The sequence below is a fragment of the Rhipicephalus sanguineus genome, chromosome 3 (genome assembly GCF_013339695.2).
Source record: "Rhipicephalus sanguineus isolate Rsan-2018 chromosome 3, BIME_Rsan_1.4, whole genome shotgun sequence".
NCBI classification, from domain to species: Eukaryota; Metazoa; Arthropoda; class Arachnida; order Ixodida; family Ixodidae; genus Rhipicephalus; species Rhipicephalus sanguineus.
In genome coordinates, this window is record NC_051178.1 from 207,771,441 (window position 1) to 207,794,285 (window position 22,845).

At 38.8% G+C, this 22,845-nt stretch overlaps 1 protein-coding gene across 1 annotated transcript; it reads left to right on the plus strand.

Moving 5' to 3' along the window:
- The first annotated feature begins 631 nt into the window (after positions 1 to 631).
- On the plus strand, positions 632 to 22,575 carry LOC119386273 (zinc finger protein 729). Its single transcript, XM_037653601.1, has 5 exons — positions 632 to 650; positions 3,888 to 4,154; positions 10,346 to 10,459; positions 16,659 to 16,804; positions 22,387 to 22,575. Exons 1-5 carry the CDS (start codon positions 632 to 634, stop codon positions 22,573 to 22,575), a joined length of 735 nt encoding a protein of 244 aa, XP_037509529.1.
- The last annotated feature ends 270 nt before the right edge of the window (positions 22,576 to 22,845 follow it).

Consider the following 22,845-nt stretch of genomic DNA (forward strand, 5'->3'; position numbering starts at 1 on the left):
AACAATATTTTTGACACCTTGTTGAGCTTCAGTAGTCAAAATTCGTATTTCTGTGTATAATTTTTTATGTGTATTGTAACTTATGCTTGAATGTTGCATAGTTTGGTCTTGAACATTTGTTATCTTTCTAAAATCAGGTTTAATATTATTTGACAAGGCTTACTACTGAGTACTGGCACTCAATTTTTAAATGCAATTAGACAAGGCTATATTTGCCTGTGGTACATTAGATCTTATTTGCAATGCTTGTAGTGCTTTTTTTTAGCCTTTAAACACACAGACTGTAGCAGTTAATTCTTTACCCCTGATGATCTAAACTTAGAATCTCCTGAGGCCTTCCTTACGGTAGCTAGAAGCATTTGAGTGTTAGGTGTGTCATCACCAGAAATGCAGACCTAGTTTTCGAAAACGATCTCAGGACTGCCACATTTTAGCAGGTGAAAGGCCTGTCAAGAAAGTTTACAAACTTGATAGTATATGAAAACTTGCACTTATGTTCTCTTGAAGTAATGTCCAATCTTTTAAAGTCATTTCATCACACCCTGCTTTGCAGACACATTGAAAGAACAGCACATCTTCTATGTAGCATGCAGGTACTTGCATGTCCGACATTGCTTGAAGTGCACGAACCATGGCAGAGTGCTTTCCTGGTCAGGCTGGTCACGCTAATTCGATGCACACTTGCTTGAAAGTATAAAGAGATTGATGTACACTGTTGGTACAGCAAAACACCCTTCATATTTAATTTGGGCATCTCTCGTGCTAGTTCATCAGTTTGACTTATATAGTGCTCTGGCAACAGCTTGCATGTTGCAAATACTGATGGCAGTAGCAGCTTTTATTTCATGTGCTTCTGCAGAATGCCTTTTTGTTAATGAAAGTTTGTAACGTTGGCTCTGTGATGCCAATATTCTGGTTTATTTCCTCATAATAATCAGAGTGGTTTTAGGGTCATGGATAATTTGTAAACTAAAGTTAATTGCTAAAAGTGAAGGGGAGTGTTGACCTTTATACAATGGGACGTTCAGATTGACAAGTTTTTCACACATTAATTCAATGAAAGCGAAGAGGCTCAAACAATTCAGAGCCCACTCTTGTACGATTCATTACATGTGAGTAGCTTTGGGACATTACTTAATGTCACCCAATTAAAATCGTTGAGCAACATGGCACAATTGGCTCTGTAACGCTGAGAATGACTGGAGTCTGCAGCACTCATTAAATGCATTCGCCATCATGTTATGCATGCGCAGAACTGCCTGAGCTTGAGCATTAAACTCATGAGTCTACGTTGTTTCAGATTTTTTAATGCGTTATTTGGTTGTCTTTTTAGTGTTATCACATGTTATCATTATGATTTTAAGATGCTGCATGAATACTTTTAATGTGGTGTTTAACCACATCAAAGTCTTAAATTCTAATGTCCCAGGAAATGGGGCCATTCGAAATCTGTCAAATTCTTTCATTTCACTCTAAATGCTGCAGCTATGAATTAATTCCCGAGTTGTCTTCAAGTAAGCTTGTACTTTGCTAGAAGTTTCTGTAAGTTTCTGTGTCTTCAAAAGGCAGGAACTTGTATTTATAAGTATGATCCGTTTCACGTACACAATCTCAAGTCATGACAACAGATAGTAACTATACTTTTATTGGTACTGCAGTACTTGTGTGATCATTATGTCAAGTAATGTTATGTTATTACCTCATTTCTTGTGACATAGACCTTTTAAGGGCAGATGTGGGTCTTGAAAAGTGTGTTTTTAATAGTTGGGTGAACAGAATGACATTTAATACCCTTATTCAGCTTTTTCTGCGGATTCCAAATCTCTGAGTAGATTTTTAATAGCTGCATTAGAACAAAAGATGTGCTAGTTCTACAACGTTTTCTAGCACAATTCTTACGGGGATTTTTGGCAGCTTCTTTACGTCAAACACAAAAGCGAAGTATGTGGCAAGGTTGCCAGGAAGCTGGTCTAGCTGATGATGCTATTTATTTTCTAATAATGTTTACCAAATGATAATTCTCGATAATCATAAAGTGTATGAAGCACAAATGTTTCACTTATATTTGCATCCGTTTATTTTGCATTCGTAGTTCGATGAAAACAATCAAATTAGCGTCATCGGCTTGACGAGCTCTCTGGCAGCCTTGCCACATATTTTGTTTCTGTGTTTGACAAAGCAAAGTTGCCAAAAAGTACTCTAAGAAGTGTGCTCTCAGAAATTGCATATCTTTTGTTCTAATGCAGATAATAAAAATCTACTTGAAGATTTGGAATCTGCAGAAAAAACTGAATACGTGTATTAAATTTCATTCAGTTAACCCAACTAATAAAAAAAATTTTTTCAAGACCCACGTCTCCCCTTAAGTGGTTCAGTGTCAGTAGTGTTTATTTTGAGCAGAAGTCTTGTATCATTGTGACCAAGCCAATATGTTTGTGAGCCATCTGTAGATTTGTTTTCTCTTATCCTCGCGCCCTAGTTCTAAGATATGTGATGCCAGCTCTTCTGTGAGAGAAGTGCAAATTGTCGCAGTGAATTGGGAAAATGTAGCTTTCACATTCCATAGTGCTTAAAAACTTGTAGTGTAAAAAAACAATGTTGCATTGCTAGGATGACAATATTTAATGGCATACACTCGTTTTGGTTGTTATGGCAGTGATTTCTTCACTGCAAGAGATCTCCAGTCTTTGGTGCTTACAAGAAAGTTGTTTTTCATTTTCCCATATGTGAACTGTGACTGTTACATTGTTATCATGCATAACCAGGTGTTGACAACAGTTAACTCCTTTTGTGTTCTTACTTGGCTGTCAATCTTGCAAGGTAGCTTTTTGTTTTCTTGCTGTGATGCCCACTTTTCTTGCTGTGACTTGTGTTCGCATGTACTGATGTTGCAGTTTTAAATTTAGGATTTGCATTTCTTCACATTTGTTACTTTTGATAGTTGATTTGTTTACATTTGTAGGTGTGTTTTATAAACAGCTTACCTGAGTTGGCATTTGAAAGCTGGAGTCTTATTTTGTTGCAGAGGAATAAAGGTTTATTTAGACTTTGAAAACCTAAATGTGTCTGTGCTCTTCCATCTTTCTTGGTGTCAAGTTGAATGGCTTGAATGTTTACCTCGCAGACAGGATTACTCTTGTATAGCTGGATAGAAAATCTTATTGAAGTAATTTCAGTAGGATGTGAATCTTAACTGCAAAGAAGCATGAATGCTTTCTTCTGTCCTTCGTTCCTGCTGTTCTACATCCCATTGAGATACAAATGTCTGCAAAACTGCGATGCAAAAAATGTGAAACCTTGTAGACAAGAATTGTGGACGCAATGAGCATTCATGGTGTATGTGTGCATCACTCACTAGCTTCATTTGTCACTTGCATTTTTCAACGGTGCTTCTGAAGTGTCAAAATAAATACCTAAAAATCGTTGCCTTGGTTGGCAGATGTTCTGTGATTGCATTTGTGTGTGACTTTTCCACTAGAGTGATACAAGTTCTGATTTAGGTTTTTGAGCACCTTGAATTCAAAAATACCATATTACAGTGTTGTTTTTCTGTGCTGCACTGATGTCAATAATTGAGTAGTGGGCTCTTGTCATAAGTTTTTGACAGTTCTATTGTGGCTCGTTATAGACATATATTGAAGCAAGGACTGAACTAGTTGGTACCACCAACTAGCCCATATGCTAATTTGAACCTTCCAGTTTTCATAATTATTGCTTTTTCCTTTGAGCTTTGCTTTTAAGCATTAATTACTCAAAAGACACTGTAATGATAAAATCGATGCAGTCACTGACCGAATAAAATCTTTTTTTGTGTGTTCATAATGCACACAATGTTTCCAGCTTCAAGTTGTGTGTCACCGAAGCACACCTACTTTCTTTTGTTTCAGATGCTACAGTCACACCTGTCAACACCAATGCTGATGACAGGACCAGCACAGTGCAGCTTCTTGCAAAGTCGTTGCTATGGCAGCCGTTGCCATCACGGGAGAAAGAAGACGTGCGTTTTCCCTGTGACATCTGCCACAAAGACTTTTCAACAGCTTACACGATGCGGCGGCACCGCGTCATTCACAACCCCAATTTTCTAAAGCACCAGTGTGAATATTGCCCTCGAAGGTTCAACTGGATCGACAACCTTCGCTCTCACATGCAAGGTGTGCATGGTGTTGTCTTGCAGCAGGGCCAAAGGGGGCGGCCAAGATATCGTAACCGTGAAAGCCCTGACCATCACACCTCAAGTTGAATGGAAAGCTTCACTTCAACTTTTGATGTTCATCTTCAGTGGTGGTGCTTTGTGAGCATTGTAGTGGTAAGTTCTAAACGTGCACCTTGTGTTGTTTTTATTCTGATGAAAGCGGAAGCCATGAATGAGAATTGGATATCGTAATAGCTGTGCTTATTGCACGAAGCCTTTTATTCTTCTCTTTGTCTACATTAAAGACATTTCTTGTGATTTGGATTTGTGAAATGCTTGACCTTAACGAGAAAAAGAAGTACCTAAAGGATTGTTACACAATGTGTTGCACATTGAATTGTATTAAAGAGAGCTACCTGCTGTAGTATCAGAGAGGAAGTTCAACATATTTGTTGCCATTAGTAACTGCTTGCAAAATAATGCAGTTGGAGGAAAAGATCTCAACACTTGGCTGCTGAGAATGAATTCACCTGACATTTCGTGAAGTACTTCACTGTCATTTATACTTTGTTTCAGTGAGCTTTGTTTCACTGTACTTTGCTTCAGTGAGCTTTGTTGACACACCAGTGTAACCATGCAAGTTTTGAATACACTTCTACTCTTGCATTTGTCAGATTGTTTTTGACATTAGCATGTCTTTCAATGCCAAAGTGCTAATCTGTGATGAACACAGCATATTCAAGCACTGTTATTGCTTATTATGATAATATACTTGTCAGTTCCTTTGCTGAAATGTACAATTATTGAGTTCCTGCAGCTTTTTTATTTCAGTTTAACTATACAGAGAGCCTCTGGTGATGTTAACAAATTAATTGCACAAATGATTTCATAACTGCGTCTATATGTTACACATTTGGCACACTTCACCTCAGAGGGTATGATAACATAGGCTCTGCAGCTATTGAAAACACTTGCAGCCTTTACTGTACTTTCCTTTGTGAGCAGTGCTGAGATGTGCCTATCTTAGGCTTTAGCCTTAATAATAGATGATGTGAGACAAGTATGAATGATATCACTATATGTATTTCCTTTTGGATTGGCATATTTATATTTGCAGCACATCCTTTATTATTTTTGCTGTAAAGGAATGAAGCCACGAATAGCTGCTGCTTTTGAATTAAGATTGTGTCGTGCCACAGCCATTACGCTCCTAGTGCCTGAGATTTCTGGAAAACTAGGACAAAAACTTACTTTTCTCTCAAAAGCTTCAAAGCACTGCTATGCTGTAGAATGTTGATTAAACATCCTGAATGGGGTCGGCTGTCATGATAAAGGTAGTGATTGTCTTTCCTGTTCACCAGTGCTTTACTTCTATTTTGTTCCTGTTTACCCCACTGGTTGTGTGATCCTGAGACCTCCAGTATGGTTTACTCTCTTTTTAATTTTCTCTTTATCAAGTTGGGTTTCTGTGTCAAAAGTTGTAACTTGTTGAGATTGCATGCAGGAGCTTTGTATTCGTAAGATGAATTTTGGTCATAAGTCACACTTCAAAACAATCATTGAGGCTTGTTTAAGTGTGCTAAGCACTTCTGATTATCCTTTTTGTGAAATATTATGTCTTGGGCAACCATGAGCTTCTTTCTCCCTTCAGTATCATGTCGTGGCAGGAGACTCCTACTACACCATTAGCATCAATGCCTTTCATTGCATCTGTGCTGAGAGACATATACTAGTGTGTTTCTGGTCACCATGCTTGTCTTCATGTGGTGTGCTGGACTTGTTGATTGCATCCAATTCGTAACAATTTTTCTCGTGTTCAGAGCCTTTAGTAAGTTTCAGTTTTTGTTTGGTAAGAAATTAATATGGAGTTAGCCTGCATCTTATTTACTTTTTTAACAGTGAACTTCGTTACCTGAATTTCTTTTTTTCTATGTTGTGGTATTTTTTTCTGTTTTGTACATTCCTTTTCGGTGACAATGGCAACATAGATGTCTGCAAGTAACGAAATGACAATGTGCTCACTGCAATGTGAGCACATTTACCAGCTCATTCTAACTTGGTAAAACAAGGCCATCTCTTTTTTTTTTTTTCTTTAGAAATTTCACTATGATTGACAACTGTACAGTTTTAGAAGATAATTCAGGTTATTGTATGAAATCAAGGCTTTGACGGGCACTGGTCAGGAAAAAACATTGAATAAAAGGCATGGACGCTGACCACAGGAGAAAAACAATGTATTGGCGTTTCAGCAGCCAGAACAGGAACCTTGTTCACAGTAAAAGCGGAGGAAGGAAAGCTAAGCATCTAATTAAACTGAAGCACTTGACTTAAACATCTTGCATATGTGGAGGGCAGTTCCTGTCAGTACGGTTGAGAGTGCTTTTTGTTGTATCATTTGATACAGACAAATGACACACTTATATCAAAATGTACAGAGAACAAAAAGCACGCTCAACCATACGGATGGGAAACTGCCCTCCGCAAACACAAGATGTTTAGGTCACATGCTTGCTTCAGTTTATTTAGACGCTTAGCTTTCCTTCCTTCGCTTTTACTGTGTACAAGGCTCCCATCCTGGCTGCCGAAACGCCGATACATTGTTTTTCTCCTGGTGTCAGTGTTCTCGCCTTTTATTTGAGGTTATTGTATGAAGCCAAATCAGGTTTACTATTGAGTCACCATGCATGTCAGAATATATTAGTTGCATGGTGGTTACTTCTTGCACTGGGTACAACAAAACAAGGATGAAAAAATAGACACATTGACTTTTTGTTGCGCTTCTTTTTTATACTTGTCATACTGTGGAAAAATGGTTGCCCTTTCCTCTGTAGTCACCTTGTGTTCATTGCCATTTATTTCAAAACTGAAGTTCATGGAGGATTCACGTAAGTAATTATTGATACGAAGGGCATGAATCTTGTACCCTGTAATGTCATCAAATGGTACTTTTAGCTTCTGTAGCCGGCATTGATGTTTAATGTTTTTATGATACCTCTCTTGGAGACCTTCACACTGAAAACCATGCTAAGTAGTGCCTGCAGAATTTCATAGTAATACAAAATAATTAGTTATTTTACTAGTCCTTTCTTCATTCCTTAATTTGTTAATTAGTTATTTATAGTGCAAGGCACACTTTTGTGTCGGAGTTCTCGCATTTGCTAGAATCTAGTTATTTATTAATTATGGATGCTTGAGTTTTGAAGTGTGTTACGGACTGGCTCAAAAGTAACGCAAAGGAAATGATAAAAAGTGCCATAAGTGTTGTTAAAAATATGGTGGATTTTCTGTTCTGCGTGTTGGCACAACTCGTATTGAACACCTTGAATATTCCTATTTTGTCTTGGCATATTGCGTTTTTTGAGCCGATGGAATCTCATCTTCTGTTAAGCAGCTTTGAATTCTCAGCTGTGCTATTGTGGGACGAGTCACATCACCTGTGATTGCTCTTGTTAACTTACACCCTTCCTTTTTTTACCATTTGCCAGCGAGGGTGGTCATCGCTGTAATTTGTGCCACTATAGCCAAAGGCGAATATAGCCATGAATCTGCGTTTCTAGAAAACCTGTGAGAAAATCATTACAGGCTTTACAATTTGCTGCGGTACAAAAATTTTTAACATGCATTTTTATATACTTCAATTTCAAAATGGAATTTATTGTATTATTTTGTACCTTTGTCAGAAGTTTGTAGCTCAAGGTTCGGCCGCAGTTTTTTTTCAGCAGAAATTACTTAATATAACTGAAATTTTCATGTTAACCAAATATGGATTAAGCAGATCATGGCAACGTTTTTCTTTTTTTTTTTTTGCCTTTATTAGTGAGGGATTCGGTAACCCCATAGATCTGAAGTTTGTCAGTCAACAATTAAAAAGTTTTACTTGGCACAATGTGCACATTTTCTTTTTTGATTAAGAATTAATTGGTTGTCAGTATGTTTAAATTGCCACTTTGTGAAACCATAGGTTGTTCTGTGATAAGGGAACAAGGCTCCATTCCTGTGTTTTGGTTTTTGTTTAGTACTGTAATATGTAATTAATTTTTTTTTTCAGTTTGCTCTGTGAACATTTGTGTATAATTCCTAAGATTTGTTATTCAAAACTGAGTCATGTTTTTGCAAGCTGTAAATTTTGTATGCTAATAAAAAACAAAACAAGAAAATCTTTTAAGATGTAGTTTTCATTTCTTTTTTGAGTCGCTTGTTGAGCAAAAGTTTAATTTGACATATCTTGACCAACTTGCACCAGGTCTTCTTAACTAAATGAGATAGTGCACATTCATTTGATTTTAATTTGAAGGATTTATATTGTGGCTGTAAGTGCCATGCTTCTTTTTTCATGACAAATTAGTCTCTATGAAAACATATTTACAATTCACTACCGCTCTTGTAAGAGCTTGCATGCACTTCATACAGCACCATCTGCATCAAATGGCACTACTGCACACAAGATGCACGAAAGTGTGCGCATAGTTCATGGAATTTGCTTGTAACGGCATGGTTACTGTGGACGTGTGTGAAAAGCTTTTGCATGACTTCTTTACTTTGGGTTTCTTTGTACAATACAATTAGCGCAATGCATATTTATATGACTAAGACACTGTGGTGAGAATTTGAAGTTTCCAGCACCTCAGATGTTTTATCTCCTTTGTATAGAGTGCTCTGTACTTCAAAGCCCCAAGTTCCCACCTCTGCAGTTTACTGTTTCTGCTGAGGTACAGAACATATGGGCGACATTGCCATTACACAAGCCTTTCAAAATGCCTTGCCATAGCGTTTCAATTAAATATTTGTCTTTTAAATGCACTGTTTGGTGTATGTGCTTGTTCGCTGAAAATTGGTCCTTCCTGCAGCTTGTTACTGATGATGTTTCGTAGTCTTTATTGAAGCACTGTACATTACGGAATTTTGTGACCATCTTTAAAGCTGCACACATTTTAATCTGCTTAATTCAGACTTCAGCCAGCCTGCCACTAATGCTTCTTTCTGCTTTGCACATTTTTTGTGTGTGTCCTCATGACATTAGCATTCTTCTCCTTTGCGCATGCTGAAATTCACTTTATTGTTTTAGTAATTAATGCTACAACCACATTTAAATTGCATGACACTTGGAATGTCAGTTCTGGCCGTATTGTGACAGTCACCTTGATGTACATTTTTATATTTGCCTCTGTATTCTTACTGCACCTCATAGTCACACTATAGTTACGTGGCATGCATGTATCTTGTTGTCTGAAGTGTATTATTTTATTTAGTCAGTGTTGCAGTGGCTCTACAATACACCCATTACACAAACACACTTAACGAATGGTAGTGCTTGAGCCAGTTTTATGCAGGGACTTTTGTCCTGATTTAGCTTTTCCAACATGTAAGACATTTTGTAGAAGAATCTGCGATCCTGATATTCAGTATTGCATGAGTTCTGAGAAATAACTAGCTTGATCTTTCCTCCGCATGATCTGGAGATTGACGCCTTGATGTTGTAAATTTGCTTGCCTCCTAGTAGCATGAAAACCTGATAAATGCTGTTTAACACAGTTTTATTCCTCGTATTGTTTAAACCTTTAATTTTTTTCCAACAAGTTGGATGCTGTATGTTTTAAGCTAAGAAAAACTGAAAACTTAAGCAAAGGAAAGGCTTATCATATGCATAGCATTTGTGTCTGAGCTGCTGCTTGATTTTATGATATAGTGTCATATTTATAAATATAAGTGCTGAACAGCTGTTTAGTTACATTGAAAACTTTATAAAGGTTTAAGCTGTAAGCCCTTCCTCATATGTCACGCATTATATCGTTTCCCTAAAGGTCACTGACTCTTTTTCAGTAATATAAACACTTGCTCCAAATGTAGAAAATACATTTTACTAAAAAATTTACTCTGACATTCTTACAATGAAAAAAGTATGGTTTTATGTGTTATACTGAATACAAATTGTCAAACCAGAAATGTTGCCGGAGCCGTTTTCACAAGGGGACTTGTCTAGGCTCCAGCGAAATTGCTTGTTTGACAAATATTAATTCCCTGAACTTCCGTCTTACTTATTATACCGTGGCATTTAAAAATTTGAGCAACGGCTGTTGGTCTGTGGGTAAAGCAGCAATGATCGCTTGATTCTTCTCACATTGCAGGAATCGGGAGATTGAAAAAAAATGTTGGGTGCTAAGGTGTTTCGAGAACACAAGTGAAATAATGTCTATTTATTCACCCCTCTAGGTTCTTCTCACCCTGTGCTGCTTCAGCAACTGTCTGGCAAGGAACCGCTTCATAGCAACGACAGTAGCAACAGCAGCAGCACCACCAAAGCAGGAGGGTGCCCACTGTTCACTTGTGAGCTCTGCGGCCAATCCATGACACATGCTTATAGCATGCAGCGACATCGACGCCAGCACCTGACCCAGCCCAAGTCATTTGCTTGTGAAGTGTGCGGTCGTAGGTACAACCGCCGAGACAATATGCTCGTACATTGCCGGACTCATTATTCATGACAAGGAGGAACGGTGTGCTGTGTATGATAGTGGCGTGTAATAGCGAGCAGTGCACAGAACTCAAAAAAGTGTCATTGCAGTACTAATACGTTAAAAACTGTTGAACTCCACGCTTTATTCGTGCGTATGGTTGAGAAGAAGTTAAATCTCTGTAAAATTCCTGCCTTGAGATGCCATTGCTTTTGTAATCACTGGTTTGCTCTTTCGAAAGGAGAAGAATGACTGTGGCTTGCAGATTTTAATGGTCCAGCAAAGGACCTAGTGCAGACGACCTAGACTTCTTCAGCCTCACTATATATAGAATGTTTCAAGTAACAAGAACCAAGTATTTTTAAAAAATATGGTTAATTGCAAGTGAATTAAACCAACAACATGTGGTGTGGAATCATGTGGCAGGGGTATTTTTTATATCGTGCTTGATTAGTTAATTAACTAAGATAATTGTGCAGCATATTTGATATTCACTTTAGGGCCAAGTGCCTTTCGTTTCATTGTAGAGGGCATTCCAAAATTACCAATCCAAATTTTTGCGGTATGCAGCACGGTAATTTTTTCCAGCGTTTAAAGGAAGCCCGCAAAATATGAAATGTGACTGCCTTCATCCATGTGACTGCCTTCATCCACTACCATATTGCAGCACTCTCAACCGTACTTCAGGCGAAGCAACCGTGTGCACATACCATCAATTATCGCTTATCAGGGACATCAACACTTCCTTGCCATGCGCTACTTTCAATAATGTTGACGCACTGTGAAGCCAATCCCTAGAGCCGCAGCCAATCATTTCTCCACGGTTCACGTGCACGGCACTTTCGCTCGAAGCACGGTTGATAGCACTGCAATACGGTCGCGCTAATACACTGACTGAAAGTGGGCTTTCTATGCACTCAAATTTGTCAAAGAGAAGCAGTAGTAAAAGAGGGTGGCAACATCAGGGCACCAAAGAGAAAACTTTGTAGGGGAAGGATCGCAGTGCAGTCAAAGATAAGCAGGGCAATATTATTAACAATTTTAATGACATATCAAAGGAAGTTGAGGACTTTTACTCTGAGCTATGCAGCTCAGCAATAACTTGCCCTATTTTGAGTGAAAGCATAGTTGAACATGACACTGAAGTCACATACGTAACTATAAGTGATGTTAGAAAGGCCCCACAAGGCATGTCCCGGGGAAAAGTGGCCGGAGAAGATGGCATAACAACAGATTTGATCAAAGATAGAGCATATTTTGTGTCTAAAAAGCTTGCAAAACTCTACGTGTTATGCCTTAAAACTTTATATGTTCCAACGAGTTGGAAAAACATTAATATTTTACTAATACACATAAAGGGAGATACGGAAGATGAAGAACTACGCACTGATCAGCCTTCTTTCAGCATTGTACAAAATATTCACAAAGATAATTTTGAAGAAGACAAGAGCCACACTTGACTTTAAACAACCTTGAGAGCAAGCTGCTTTCAGCAAAGGGTACTCAGCCATGGATCACCCTCGTGCTATTCATCAAATAACTGAAAAATCTGCCGAATACAAAGAAAAAATGCCCTTTGTATGGCATTCATAGATTATGAAAATGCATTTGACTCAGTATAGATACCAGCGGTCTGGAAGCACTGTGTTGGCAAGGAGTTCTTGAAACATACATAAGTACCAGAGCCAATATATACAGAGATTCCACAGCTTGTAATCAACCCACTGGGCAGGCCTTAAAATGAACTTAATTTATACCAGAAATGTAGATGTGTTTCTCATGAAATCTGATGAAGTATTTAAAATACGCCTGGGAGTGATGACCAGGTTACACAGGTGTTATTGAGAAGTCTTGCTTAAAACAGGGCTTTTAAGACTGTAATTTATTTTGCATTTTCTTGCTTCCTGGTCAGGCCACATGGGAAGACCATGTTCATTCAGTCAGAAATTAGCCACGTAACCAAATGACTACATGCTGCAAAGTTAATCACTGCTGTTTTCTTTGCAAATCCTTTCTCATAGCTCTTGCTCATAATTTTTATAAGTGTGTTTTCCTTTCACTATGTACATTTTTGAGCCTTTACTAAAGGTTTAGTAATTTCAAGAGATTACTCTTTACAAACACTTCTGCGTAAAATGTTTCACGAAAGCTATATTTGTGTTGAGTAGTTGGAAAAGGTTGCTTCTGACATAGTATACAAACATGTGGCAAAATTTTAAGCAATTTAGTTGGGAGTGGGGAAGTGGACAGTTTGTTTAAAATTTTCTGGTGCTTTAATAAAGGTGTCAGGCCATGCTGCATCGGCACTTGTCACCACTGATGGTGCTTGGATTGTAAAAGTTTCGAAAAGGCCGGTGGCGAAGCTTTCACATAGTATGTGAAGGTGAAAGCCCTTAGTTATCAAAAGATGCTAAATGTAAATTCAAGAGAAACACTAAACCAGCTTATACAGATGAAGCATTTTTTTTTTAATTTGATTTCTACTAAATTCATGACAAGGAGAGAAAATGAATGCCATGCATTGAAATATTTGTGACAGTGCATCAATGGGATTTCATGGACTTCACAGTATGTTCTAGTATTTGCACCCTTTTCCCACACTAGAAGTTTCAAAACTTGCAATGTCCTGTATTTGGCACCCTTATGATATTATGTAGGGCATCTTTATAAAAGCATTAAGTAAACTTGGTTAGGCGCCATCAAAATTCCTTGTGAGCTAGTGTGGGAACTTCAAAATTGGCATCGTCACCAGTCTTTGATTTTTTAATGTTTACTGAAAGGGTGTCTTTGTATTCTACTAGCGTAATTCAATAATACAGCTCAGCTCACTTCTCTTTTTAGCGTTCCTTTCATCTTGGAATCTTGGAAAGTGCAGTGTCAGCAGGGACCACAGTTGTGATTGAATAATTATGTTGTGATAGGAGGTTTTTATTTGTTTGAGGTATATAAAGGTGGTAAACTCAAATTTCACACTATAATTCCAATGGTGTTTATTCTCTTTTTATTTTAAAAACCTGAGGGAATGAGTGAGATGAATGAGGGGCTTATTATATTGTGAGTCTGAGCATGCCAGACATGGAATCCAGAGGAAGCATAGAGAAGGTTAATCTTTGTTTAAATGAAATGTTGAAATTATGTAAGAAATGAAAGTGGGAAAAAAGATAACTTGCTGTCGATGGGGACCAAACTCACATCATTGACATTGCGTGTGCAATGTTAAACCAATTAAGATACTGTGGCATTGTCATCCCGCTCACTTTCCTACTATGTATGCTTGCAAGATAAGCCCAAGGTGTGTTGGCCAGCGCTGTTGATAAGTGGGGTTTACTTGTTATGTCTTAACTGCAGTTGAGCTGAGCATAAGATGATGAATAACTCTCTGCCTTAATGTTACATTGTACAAACTTGTGCACCTACTTACGAGACTATTTTTCATGAGGTGAACTGCTGACTTCTAGTTATCAGGTCGTCACTATCTTGATTTACCCTGTAGAAAGTTAGCAGCACACAAGGACTGATGTTTTTACATTATAACAATGGTAGCTCTTTGTAGAGGCCTTGATTCGTGGTTGAAATGCTTGTTACAAACCTCCTTATGGTGGTTCTTTAACTTAATACAGCTCAGCTCAAGAAGTGTTATGGTGGGTCAAACACTTTTGATCCGGTGAAACATCATTCATTCATGTAAAACATGGTTTGATGTATTTTATTGTTTACCATACCAGATAAGTAAGTTTTTATATATCATTGATGGGTGAGGTCTTTTATTGACTATCGCTGAAAAGGAGGTTCCTAGTGCTCCAGTAATTTACTTTGTTCATAGTTCAGGCCCTGTTGTGTATAATTTTATTTGAATGGTTATCCATGGAATCATCATGCAGAGGGAAAAAGCGGTCAATTTCATCTTTTGTAGTAGTTTGCAGTTTGTACTTTGTATTCACAAATGCTGCACAAAATGAGGGCCTACAGATGTAGGCACAATTTTGTGTCATGCTATTCAGATGTAGTCCTCCTTAGTTCATGCTTGGGCTAAGTTGCAGCTGTATGCATGAAAACCATGTGAATACTCAGGGAATTGTTAAGAATGGCATGCTGTTGAGTCTGTGTTCTTGAATATATGTGTTCCTGGCTATTTTACTCAACAGACACATATTGACTTGCATAATTGCCTTTTTCAAGTGCTTCTGAAACACATGCTGAATGTTCTTATTCATGCATTCTCCACCACCTCAAGTGAAGTGTTGTATATATGTAAAATGTCTTGTTAGCTAGCAGCTGCTATGCAAGTGCTGTGCTTTTTCAAGGTTTCATTTCTCCCAGATTGTGCACTTACCCACTTTTGTTATCATCTAAGTGCCTTAAGTAACTTGTCAACTTGGCATTAAACTTTATTGCCTTTGATGCGTTTTTTGCCATTTGGTATGCACACTCATTCTTCAAGTTATTTATGCAAAACTGTATTTATGACGAGTGTTAAATCATCTTGCATTTGAATTTGTAAAAAGGTTGACGTGATCAGTAAAGTAAAAAACAACAGCTTTATGTAATGCATCGTTTAATAAATAATCACCTGTCATAAGTTTCAATTCATATTGCAATATCTAATGCCACCTCATGACTGCTGTAAAGCTTTGAGAAGAGGAAGGTGGTGTGTTGGCTCACTTTCATTTTTTGCTACTTGCTAGTAGCTGGCATTCCTAAAAACCACACAGTGTTGTTGTTACTTCCCTGTCACTAGATAGACATTTTGCTGCAGCCCTGAAGATATTTTACTGCCTTTAATCGATGCATTTTGGTAGGCAGCCTTAAAAATTTAGCGTTACAGACATTTTTTTAGTGAACGAAAATTGCAAATCAACATGCTTTATTTAGCTCTGTACTAATGTAAATCAATGAGGTAACTCTTTTGAAAGTACAGATCCATATGAAATGAAGAAATCCTTGAGAGAACATCTGGCAAAACATTTGTACTTGTGTTGAATGGGATGCTGTGAATGTGCTCATATTGGGCAATGCATGTTATTAAAGATTTGATGCAACAGCCACATTATCAGAGCATAAGTAAGCTCTTGTTTAGTGTGAGAAGTCACTTCATGTATTCATTTCTTCATTGCACTGGCAAAGCTTTTCCAGAGTGCTCTGTTCAGAATATTGTTTTTAATATTTTTTTTCAAGTTTTTTGTTTGGAATCACCTGGGTTCCTATCAGTTACTATCAATTTAATTGTGCTTTCTTTGTTCATCTTGTAACTTTCTTGCTGATGGTGAAAGTGGCATTGTTGGTCAGAGGAGTGAGAAATCACTGTGTGTTGGCTTGTTGTAACTTAAGGCAAATTTCAATTTTAGATGCTTTGTAAAGTGGAAATAAAACTTAAAAAATGCAATTTACGAGACTTTTTGATATCCTGGCAAGTATTTTAATCTGTGAAAATGTGTTGTGAATCATACTATGCATGCTGTGCAAATTTTATTTAAAAATTGGATTCCTTGGAGTGCAGTGTTGTGAAAGTATGCGTAAATCTACACAGAAGATTTACGTGTTATTAGTAGTTGGGGTGTCTTGCATGCTTACCTCACGTTACTGTTTGGGCGGCACATTCTGTCTTTATTACGAGGCATTTGTTTTTGCACTTGGTATCTTGTTGAGAACAGTTTGGGTATCCATTGTTTGAAAAGCCTAATTGCCAAATATTTTTATTCGAGCAATCAATTAACTGAAATAATTTGCATGGTGCACCAAAAGATTGATAGCAAACGTACTGTGCCTCGATATACCTGAAACATAAGGGCCTGCAGAGCATGGTCCTAATTGTAAAGGACTCTTGACATCTTGCTAGTTAGTACATGCAACCCTTTTGAACATTTAAGAGCAGTGTCTGTTAGCTAACGTTTGTGGTGTTTTCATTAGTGTCCATAGTGCATCATTTATTATGCAGCTAGCTATTCTCTGCGTGAACTAAAACCCTCTGTTGGGGCCACATAATGTTAAGTGTGGACACATTGCGTTGGTTTTCATGCCACACAAAGAGCCATACCATTTTCCTCCTTTTCTTTCCTGCTTCTGAATTCAAGATGTTCGCTCGCGGAAGAAGATGTTTGGACTGAGGAAAGGCAACCGCTGGTCTTGCCTGTCATGCAAGCTAGAGCTACGGTCAAGGAGCGCACTAAGGCGCCACGAGCTGATCCATGTGCCCTATAGAGAGCGCTTCACCTGTCAAGTGAGCCACAGTCTTTATTGACTTTCAACTTCTCATCATGATGTAGTTGTGGGCAGACCCAAACTTTGCATGGCTGCGGCAACAGTATCCTATCGTGACTGAATGCAAAGTAGCCATTCCGCAACACAAAGTATGAACTCTTACAAGCCTTTTCTTCATAGAGAAGAATAATTGAATTTCGGCAAAACTTATAAAACAGGGTTTTTTTAATAATAAAATTATGATAAAAGCAGCCTTCTTTTGGTCCATTGACGGTATCAAAGTTGTCTGGGGTTGTCAATACTCATTGCTCTAGGTTTAATGATGAAACATTATGCCCTTTGTGCTTTGCTTAAACACGTGTTGTGTTTCCATGCTGTTAGCTCCTATTTGTAGCAGCTGCTATACATTCTACTATATATCTTCTTAGGAAGCCAATATGTAGAGCACTACCATCAAAGGCAGTGTAATGAGGTATGAATTGATATAACTAGAACCTAGCTGATAAAGTATTCCCACCAGTAACAATTTTTCAGTGGCAGTTCAATTCATGATTGGCTCAGGTTGTCATTGGCTGTGTTTATACAGCTAAAAGCTACTCAGTCACGGTGAATGGCCTGTTCGTGATATATATAAAGGGTCGATGATTCAAGTGGAGATAATTACATTGTAATGTTCTGATGGCCGACACATTGTTTGATTATGTATAGTGCTTACCTAAATGCCATCATTTTATAACAGACTGGTCAGTTTATATCTTCAATTCCGTACACCAAAAATAGCTGTAATATAAGTGCGACTGAGTTCATCAGAAATGCTGGAAAGCCTTTCTACTCAACTGGCTGGTTAATTATCGGCAAAACACAAGGTGTAGTTATGTCTTCATATGTCCACTTGGTCTAATTAAACTGAGTATGGAAATAATGCATAGGAAGTTAACTGTGTAACTGTTGACCTTGTGGCATCTGCTAGTGCATAGAATGAAATTAGTGTTTGGCACCAAGGTCTCTTGTTTGTTTGATGAATGCAAGCATGTCATTTATCCACCACTGTGGTGACTTAGTGGTTATGGTGCTTGGCTCCTGACCCAAAAGACGCAGGTTCAATCCTAGTCGTGGTGGTTGCATTTCGATGGAGGTGTCACGCTAGGGGCCTGTGTAATGCGCGAGGTCAGTTCACATTAAAAGACGGGTGATTCCACGTAAGATCGAACAAACGATGGCTGGTCGACCTCTCAAATTTATTTCAAAATTTTATATATTATTGCCTGATGAGTGGAAAGAAGAGATCCGCAATTTGTTTTGCCGCCAAAAATTTTTTCGAACCACAGGAAATCAATAATGACGAAGAGGTGGAGTGGAGCGCTCATCCGCTCTGCTGTTTTGGCCAACTTTCGTTATGAATTGCACAAAATATATTAAAGTTAAGTAGCTGAAATTTATTTACCTAAATATATGCATGTTTTTGCTTCTGCTCAGGTATTTTTAGTTTTTATGTGTAGTGTAGATGTTTTTATAAAAAACCTCAAAAATGGCCCAATCGGCAAAATTTTCTTTACTTTGAAGGTCTTTATCTCAAAAAAGCCTTGTAGCAGAGGTACAAAAATTCCGCATTACGTTCTTCGCATGCGTATCTACCAAACTGCCAAATCTTGTATTTATATAACTTTTCAGTAAAGAGATATGATCGGGCTAAGTTCAAGAAAACACCGGACAATGAAAACTTCTGACGACAATTTAAAAAAAACCCCATTTTTTAAATTTCTTAAACTTTGTTCACTTATTCTCCTCCACATCAGCTTTCACAATCATTAAAAACATGTTGCATAATGTCGTTGCACTAATAGTTACAGCCCCTCCAATGAGACCCTTAGGCAAGGATGGGCAATTCCGACTTCTTGCCCAGCAAGTGTATAAAATGCAGGCAGGATTGAATTTTTTTTTATTAAAAGGTCAGCAGATACCTAAAAAGGTGTCGCCGGCACTGAAGACGTTAATTTTGAGATTATTTGGTCACTGCAGCGGCCACGAGCGCGGAGCTACCGAGTAGGTGCGCGCGCACCCGAGATGCTCGTTGTAAGAGACGGCGCAGTGAGAGCTCGTTCTCGCGTCCTCAGACCGATTGAGTTCGAAACAGCAACGTCTCTCGGGTGACTTGAACGCACGTGCACTGGAGCTTCGCTATTCTATCCGCCCTCTGTTCGCATCTCAGCTAGGCGCTGATAACACGGCGGAGATGGAAGCAAGATGAAAACTCTATAAGGGAGCTATGAGCGCTGGCTTCACTCACGCTGCTGCCACAGAAACTGCGCTGCGCCAGTTGCGATCAGTGGAAAGCATGGTGGCGCCCCAGTGGCAAAGCAAAATATGGATTGTCAAAGGAAAAAAAAGCAAAACTATCGGTAACCGGATCCGCCTGTCTATATTAGATGTCGGCAGCAGACGGCGTGAACTGGCCGCGCGTTCGGTGCGCTGTTCACACTTCATTCGGAGCGGATAGTTCTTGTGCTTTGCTCTTACTCTACTCCTCCTGTGCGTCTCATGACGAGAAAGTATAGCTCTGAATTAGTCTATTGTGGAGACTACCTTTCGAAGCACAAGAAGCTTAAAGGAGTACTGACACGAATTTTAAAAAAATTCGGATTGTTGCTCTAAATAAAAATACTGGTGTCGAGAAACGTAAAACGACTATTGTGGTGCCTGGGAATGCATCCTATATATTTTAATTAGCGCCACCTTAAAAAGACACTTTCGGTTTCGATATCGAGGGGGTGGCTTCTCAGTGTCGTTTCATAGCAGTGTGACGTCACGGAGATACAGAAAATCGCGACGTACTTGCGGGAAATCCGTCATCTGCTCGTGGTGCAATAGACAATGATGAGTGAATTGTCGTCCAGTGACCCTGACAGTGATTTCTACGATTTAGGCTGCATGCAGGACGCAGAACTCGCGAACTCGGAGGAACTGTCTTGACATTGTCGGGATAATGTCCTTGCAGTGTGCCTGGCTTGCAAATGCTCAGCGACGAAAACTTCAAAGTCAAATTAAAATATTTTATGCGTGTTCTCCGACTCCAGTGTGTGGACAGCGTGGACACTGCATACCAACGAAGCAAAAAATGTCCCTTTTGCGATGTCTCAAAATTGTGTCAGTACTCCTTTAATTATTGCAAAGAAGCCAAAATTTCGCAGAGTTACCGGCGTAGACATAAATGCTTTGAAGGAACGTTTAATGCCCGAAAGATCAGTGACTGTCAGTGAGACGGACTACTTGTGCTACGCGTGCTTTTGCTACCACTGCAATGAAAGATCTTCACGGAACGCACAGTTTAACGATGACATTCTTATGCCCCCTGAAAAAGAAATCGACGCAATTAACCAGATCACTGCGACTAGCGGTGCACGTGCGTTCGAGTCACCCGAGAGGCGTTGCTGTTTCGAACTAAATCGGTCTGAGGACGCGAGAACGAGCTCTCACTGCGCCGTCTCTTACAACGAGCATCTCGGGTGCGCGCGCGCCTACTCTGTAGCTCCGAGCTCGTGGCCGATGCAGTGACCAAATAATTTCAAAATTAACGTCTTCAGTGCCGGCGACACCTTTTTAGGTACCTGCTGACCTTTTAATAAAAAGAAATTCAATCCTGCCTGCATTTTATACACTTGCTGGGCAAGAAGTCGGAATTGCCCATCCTTGCCTAAGGGTCTCATTGGAGGGGCCGTAACTATTAGTGCAACGACATTATGCAACATGTTTTTAATGATTGTGAAAGCTGATGTGGATGGGAATAAGTGAACAAAGTTTAAGAAATTTAAAAAATGGGGTTTTTTTTTAATTGTCGTCAGAAGTTTTCATTGTCCGGTGTTTTCTTGAACTTAGCCCGATCATATCTCTTTACTGAAAAGTTATATAAATACAAGATTTGGCAGTTTGGTCGATACGCATGCGAAGAACGTAATGCGGAATTTTCGTACCTCTGCTACAAGGCTTTTTTGAGATAAAAACCTTCAAAGTAAAGAAAATTTTGCCGATTGGGCCATTTTTGAGGTTTTTTATAAAAACATCTACACTACACATAAAAACTAAAAATACCTGAGCAGAAGCAAAAACATGCATATATTTAGGTAAATAAATTTCAGCTACCTAACTTTAATATATTTTGTGCAATTCATAACGAAAGTTGGCCAAAACAGCAGAGCGGATGAGCGCTCCACTCCACCTCTTCGTCATTATTGATTTCCTGTGGTTCGAAAAAATTTTTGGCGGCAAAACAAATTGCGGATCTCTTCTTTCCACTCATCAGGCAATAATATATAAAATTTTGAAATAAATTTGAGAGGTCGACCAGCCATCGTTTGTTCGATCTTACGTGGAATCACCCAGACCCTAGTCGGTCAAAATCATCCAGAACCCAGCGTACTTTGTAGCTTGAGCTGCTTTGGGATGTTAAAATGTTAAAGCCCATAAAGCAACCATGCACATTCGTTAGGTCATAAACTGTAGCGGTGGTAGTTCGTGGGTGTTTGTGTCTCAAAGCTATGCTTGGGCTATGTAGAGCAGTGTTGCAGGGAATTCTTTATCTAGATTGTATAGAAATATAAATGATGAGCTCATTTAATAATGAACAGGCCGCTTTTCTTGTATCTTAGTATTAAATATGCACTGTTGGCTCTCACCTAACAGAAATTGCTTAAATGTAATTGCTACTCAAATGAAAGAACATGCACGGAATGTTTTCTGTATGTATCCACAATGCGTAAAAAATGAAAATAATAAAACTGAGAAGCATTGACTTGTTGCTTGCTAGTTGGTCGGTCATGACAAGAGCTATGGCGCAAGCTGGGTACGAAGGACAGGGTAACACATGAGGGCGAGCGCTGTGTTACTGTGTTCTTTGTTTGTAATGCAACTGAGTTCTTGAATTGTGTATAAGCTGTATATTTTACAAAAGTGGACAGGGTGAATTCTAGTAGTGCCATTGTAGTGCACATAGATGTTTGCATTTATCATTTTCATTTCCTCTTTTCTTGTTTCAATAAGAACATTCCATCATTTTAAATGGTATGCTAAACAATTTTGTGTTTGGACACATTAATGAAAGAAATGTGAACCGACACAGTGTCATCACAGCCAGGATAAATAAGTAGGCAACTTGTCGATTTCTTCTTTATATTTCTGCACATGATAAGCAAGCACGTCAAAATTGGGAAATAAAAGAATTGGACACTTTTGCAAAATCAACCAATCTAATTGCTAAGTTCCCCCTGAATGGAGCGGGGTGTCAACTGGACCAGTTGATGGCACTTGCCTCGCTGCTCACCATGGGAGAGCCCTGGCACTTGGAAATTGTGTTCTGTGATAAAAAGAAAAGGCCTGTAAAGTTGATGTGATTCAGTAAAATTGTGAATTATTTAATAATCACTTGATTAATTGTAAACTAAAAATGTAACATGAGACACTATAGAAGGCTGTTGTAAACGTCGTCATCGAATATAGTAGCTTGGATTACTGGTTTCAATGTCATCAAGTTCAGCTGTGCTTAACAAATAGCAAGAGTGATGTACACTGTGGTGTATAATATCTTTCTCACTCAATGGTGCACTGCAGATCTGCAACATGATCATCAGTCGCAAGGACCATCTGTGGCGTCACATGCGGCGTGTGCATGGTGTGAGCCAGCCAAGTCCAATGCAGCTTGCACTCACTTGCCCCTTCTGCCTGAAGACCATGCCCAACATGGCTGACCTGGAACAGCATGTTGACTCGTGCCACCCATATGCAAATGGAAATGACTGAGCAGAATAGGCTCTGCAGTCACTTAAGGATGTGTGAATCGGAACCACTTGACAGTGACTTTGCAAATCTTTTTATCAGACCTGCTGTTTGAGTGACTGCGCAGCACCAGGTGAATCTTTTGTATGTTGAAGTTTGGCAAAAGTGGCATGAAATTCAACTTTCTGGGTAGGTGAAACACAAGCTTTCCACTGCACACGAATTGGCAACAGTTTCTTGTACACAAATCACGGCTAGTTGTCAGTGAGTATGGGGGCACGGTGGAGCTGCTGC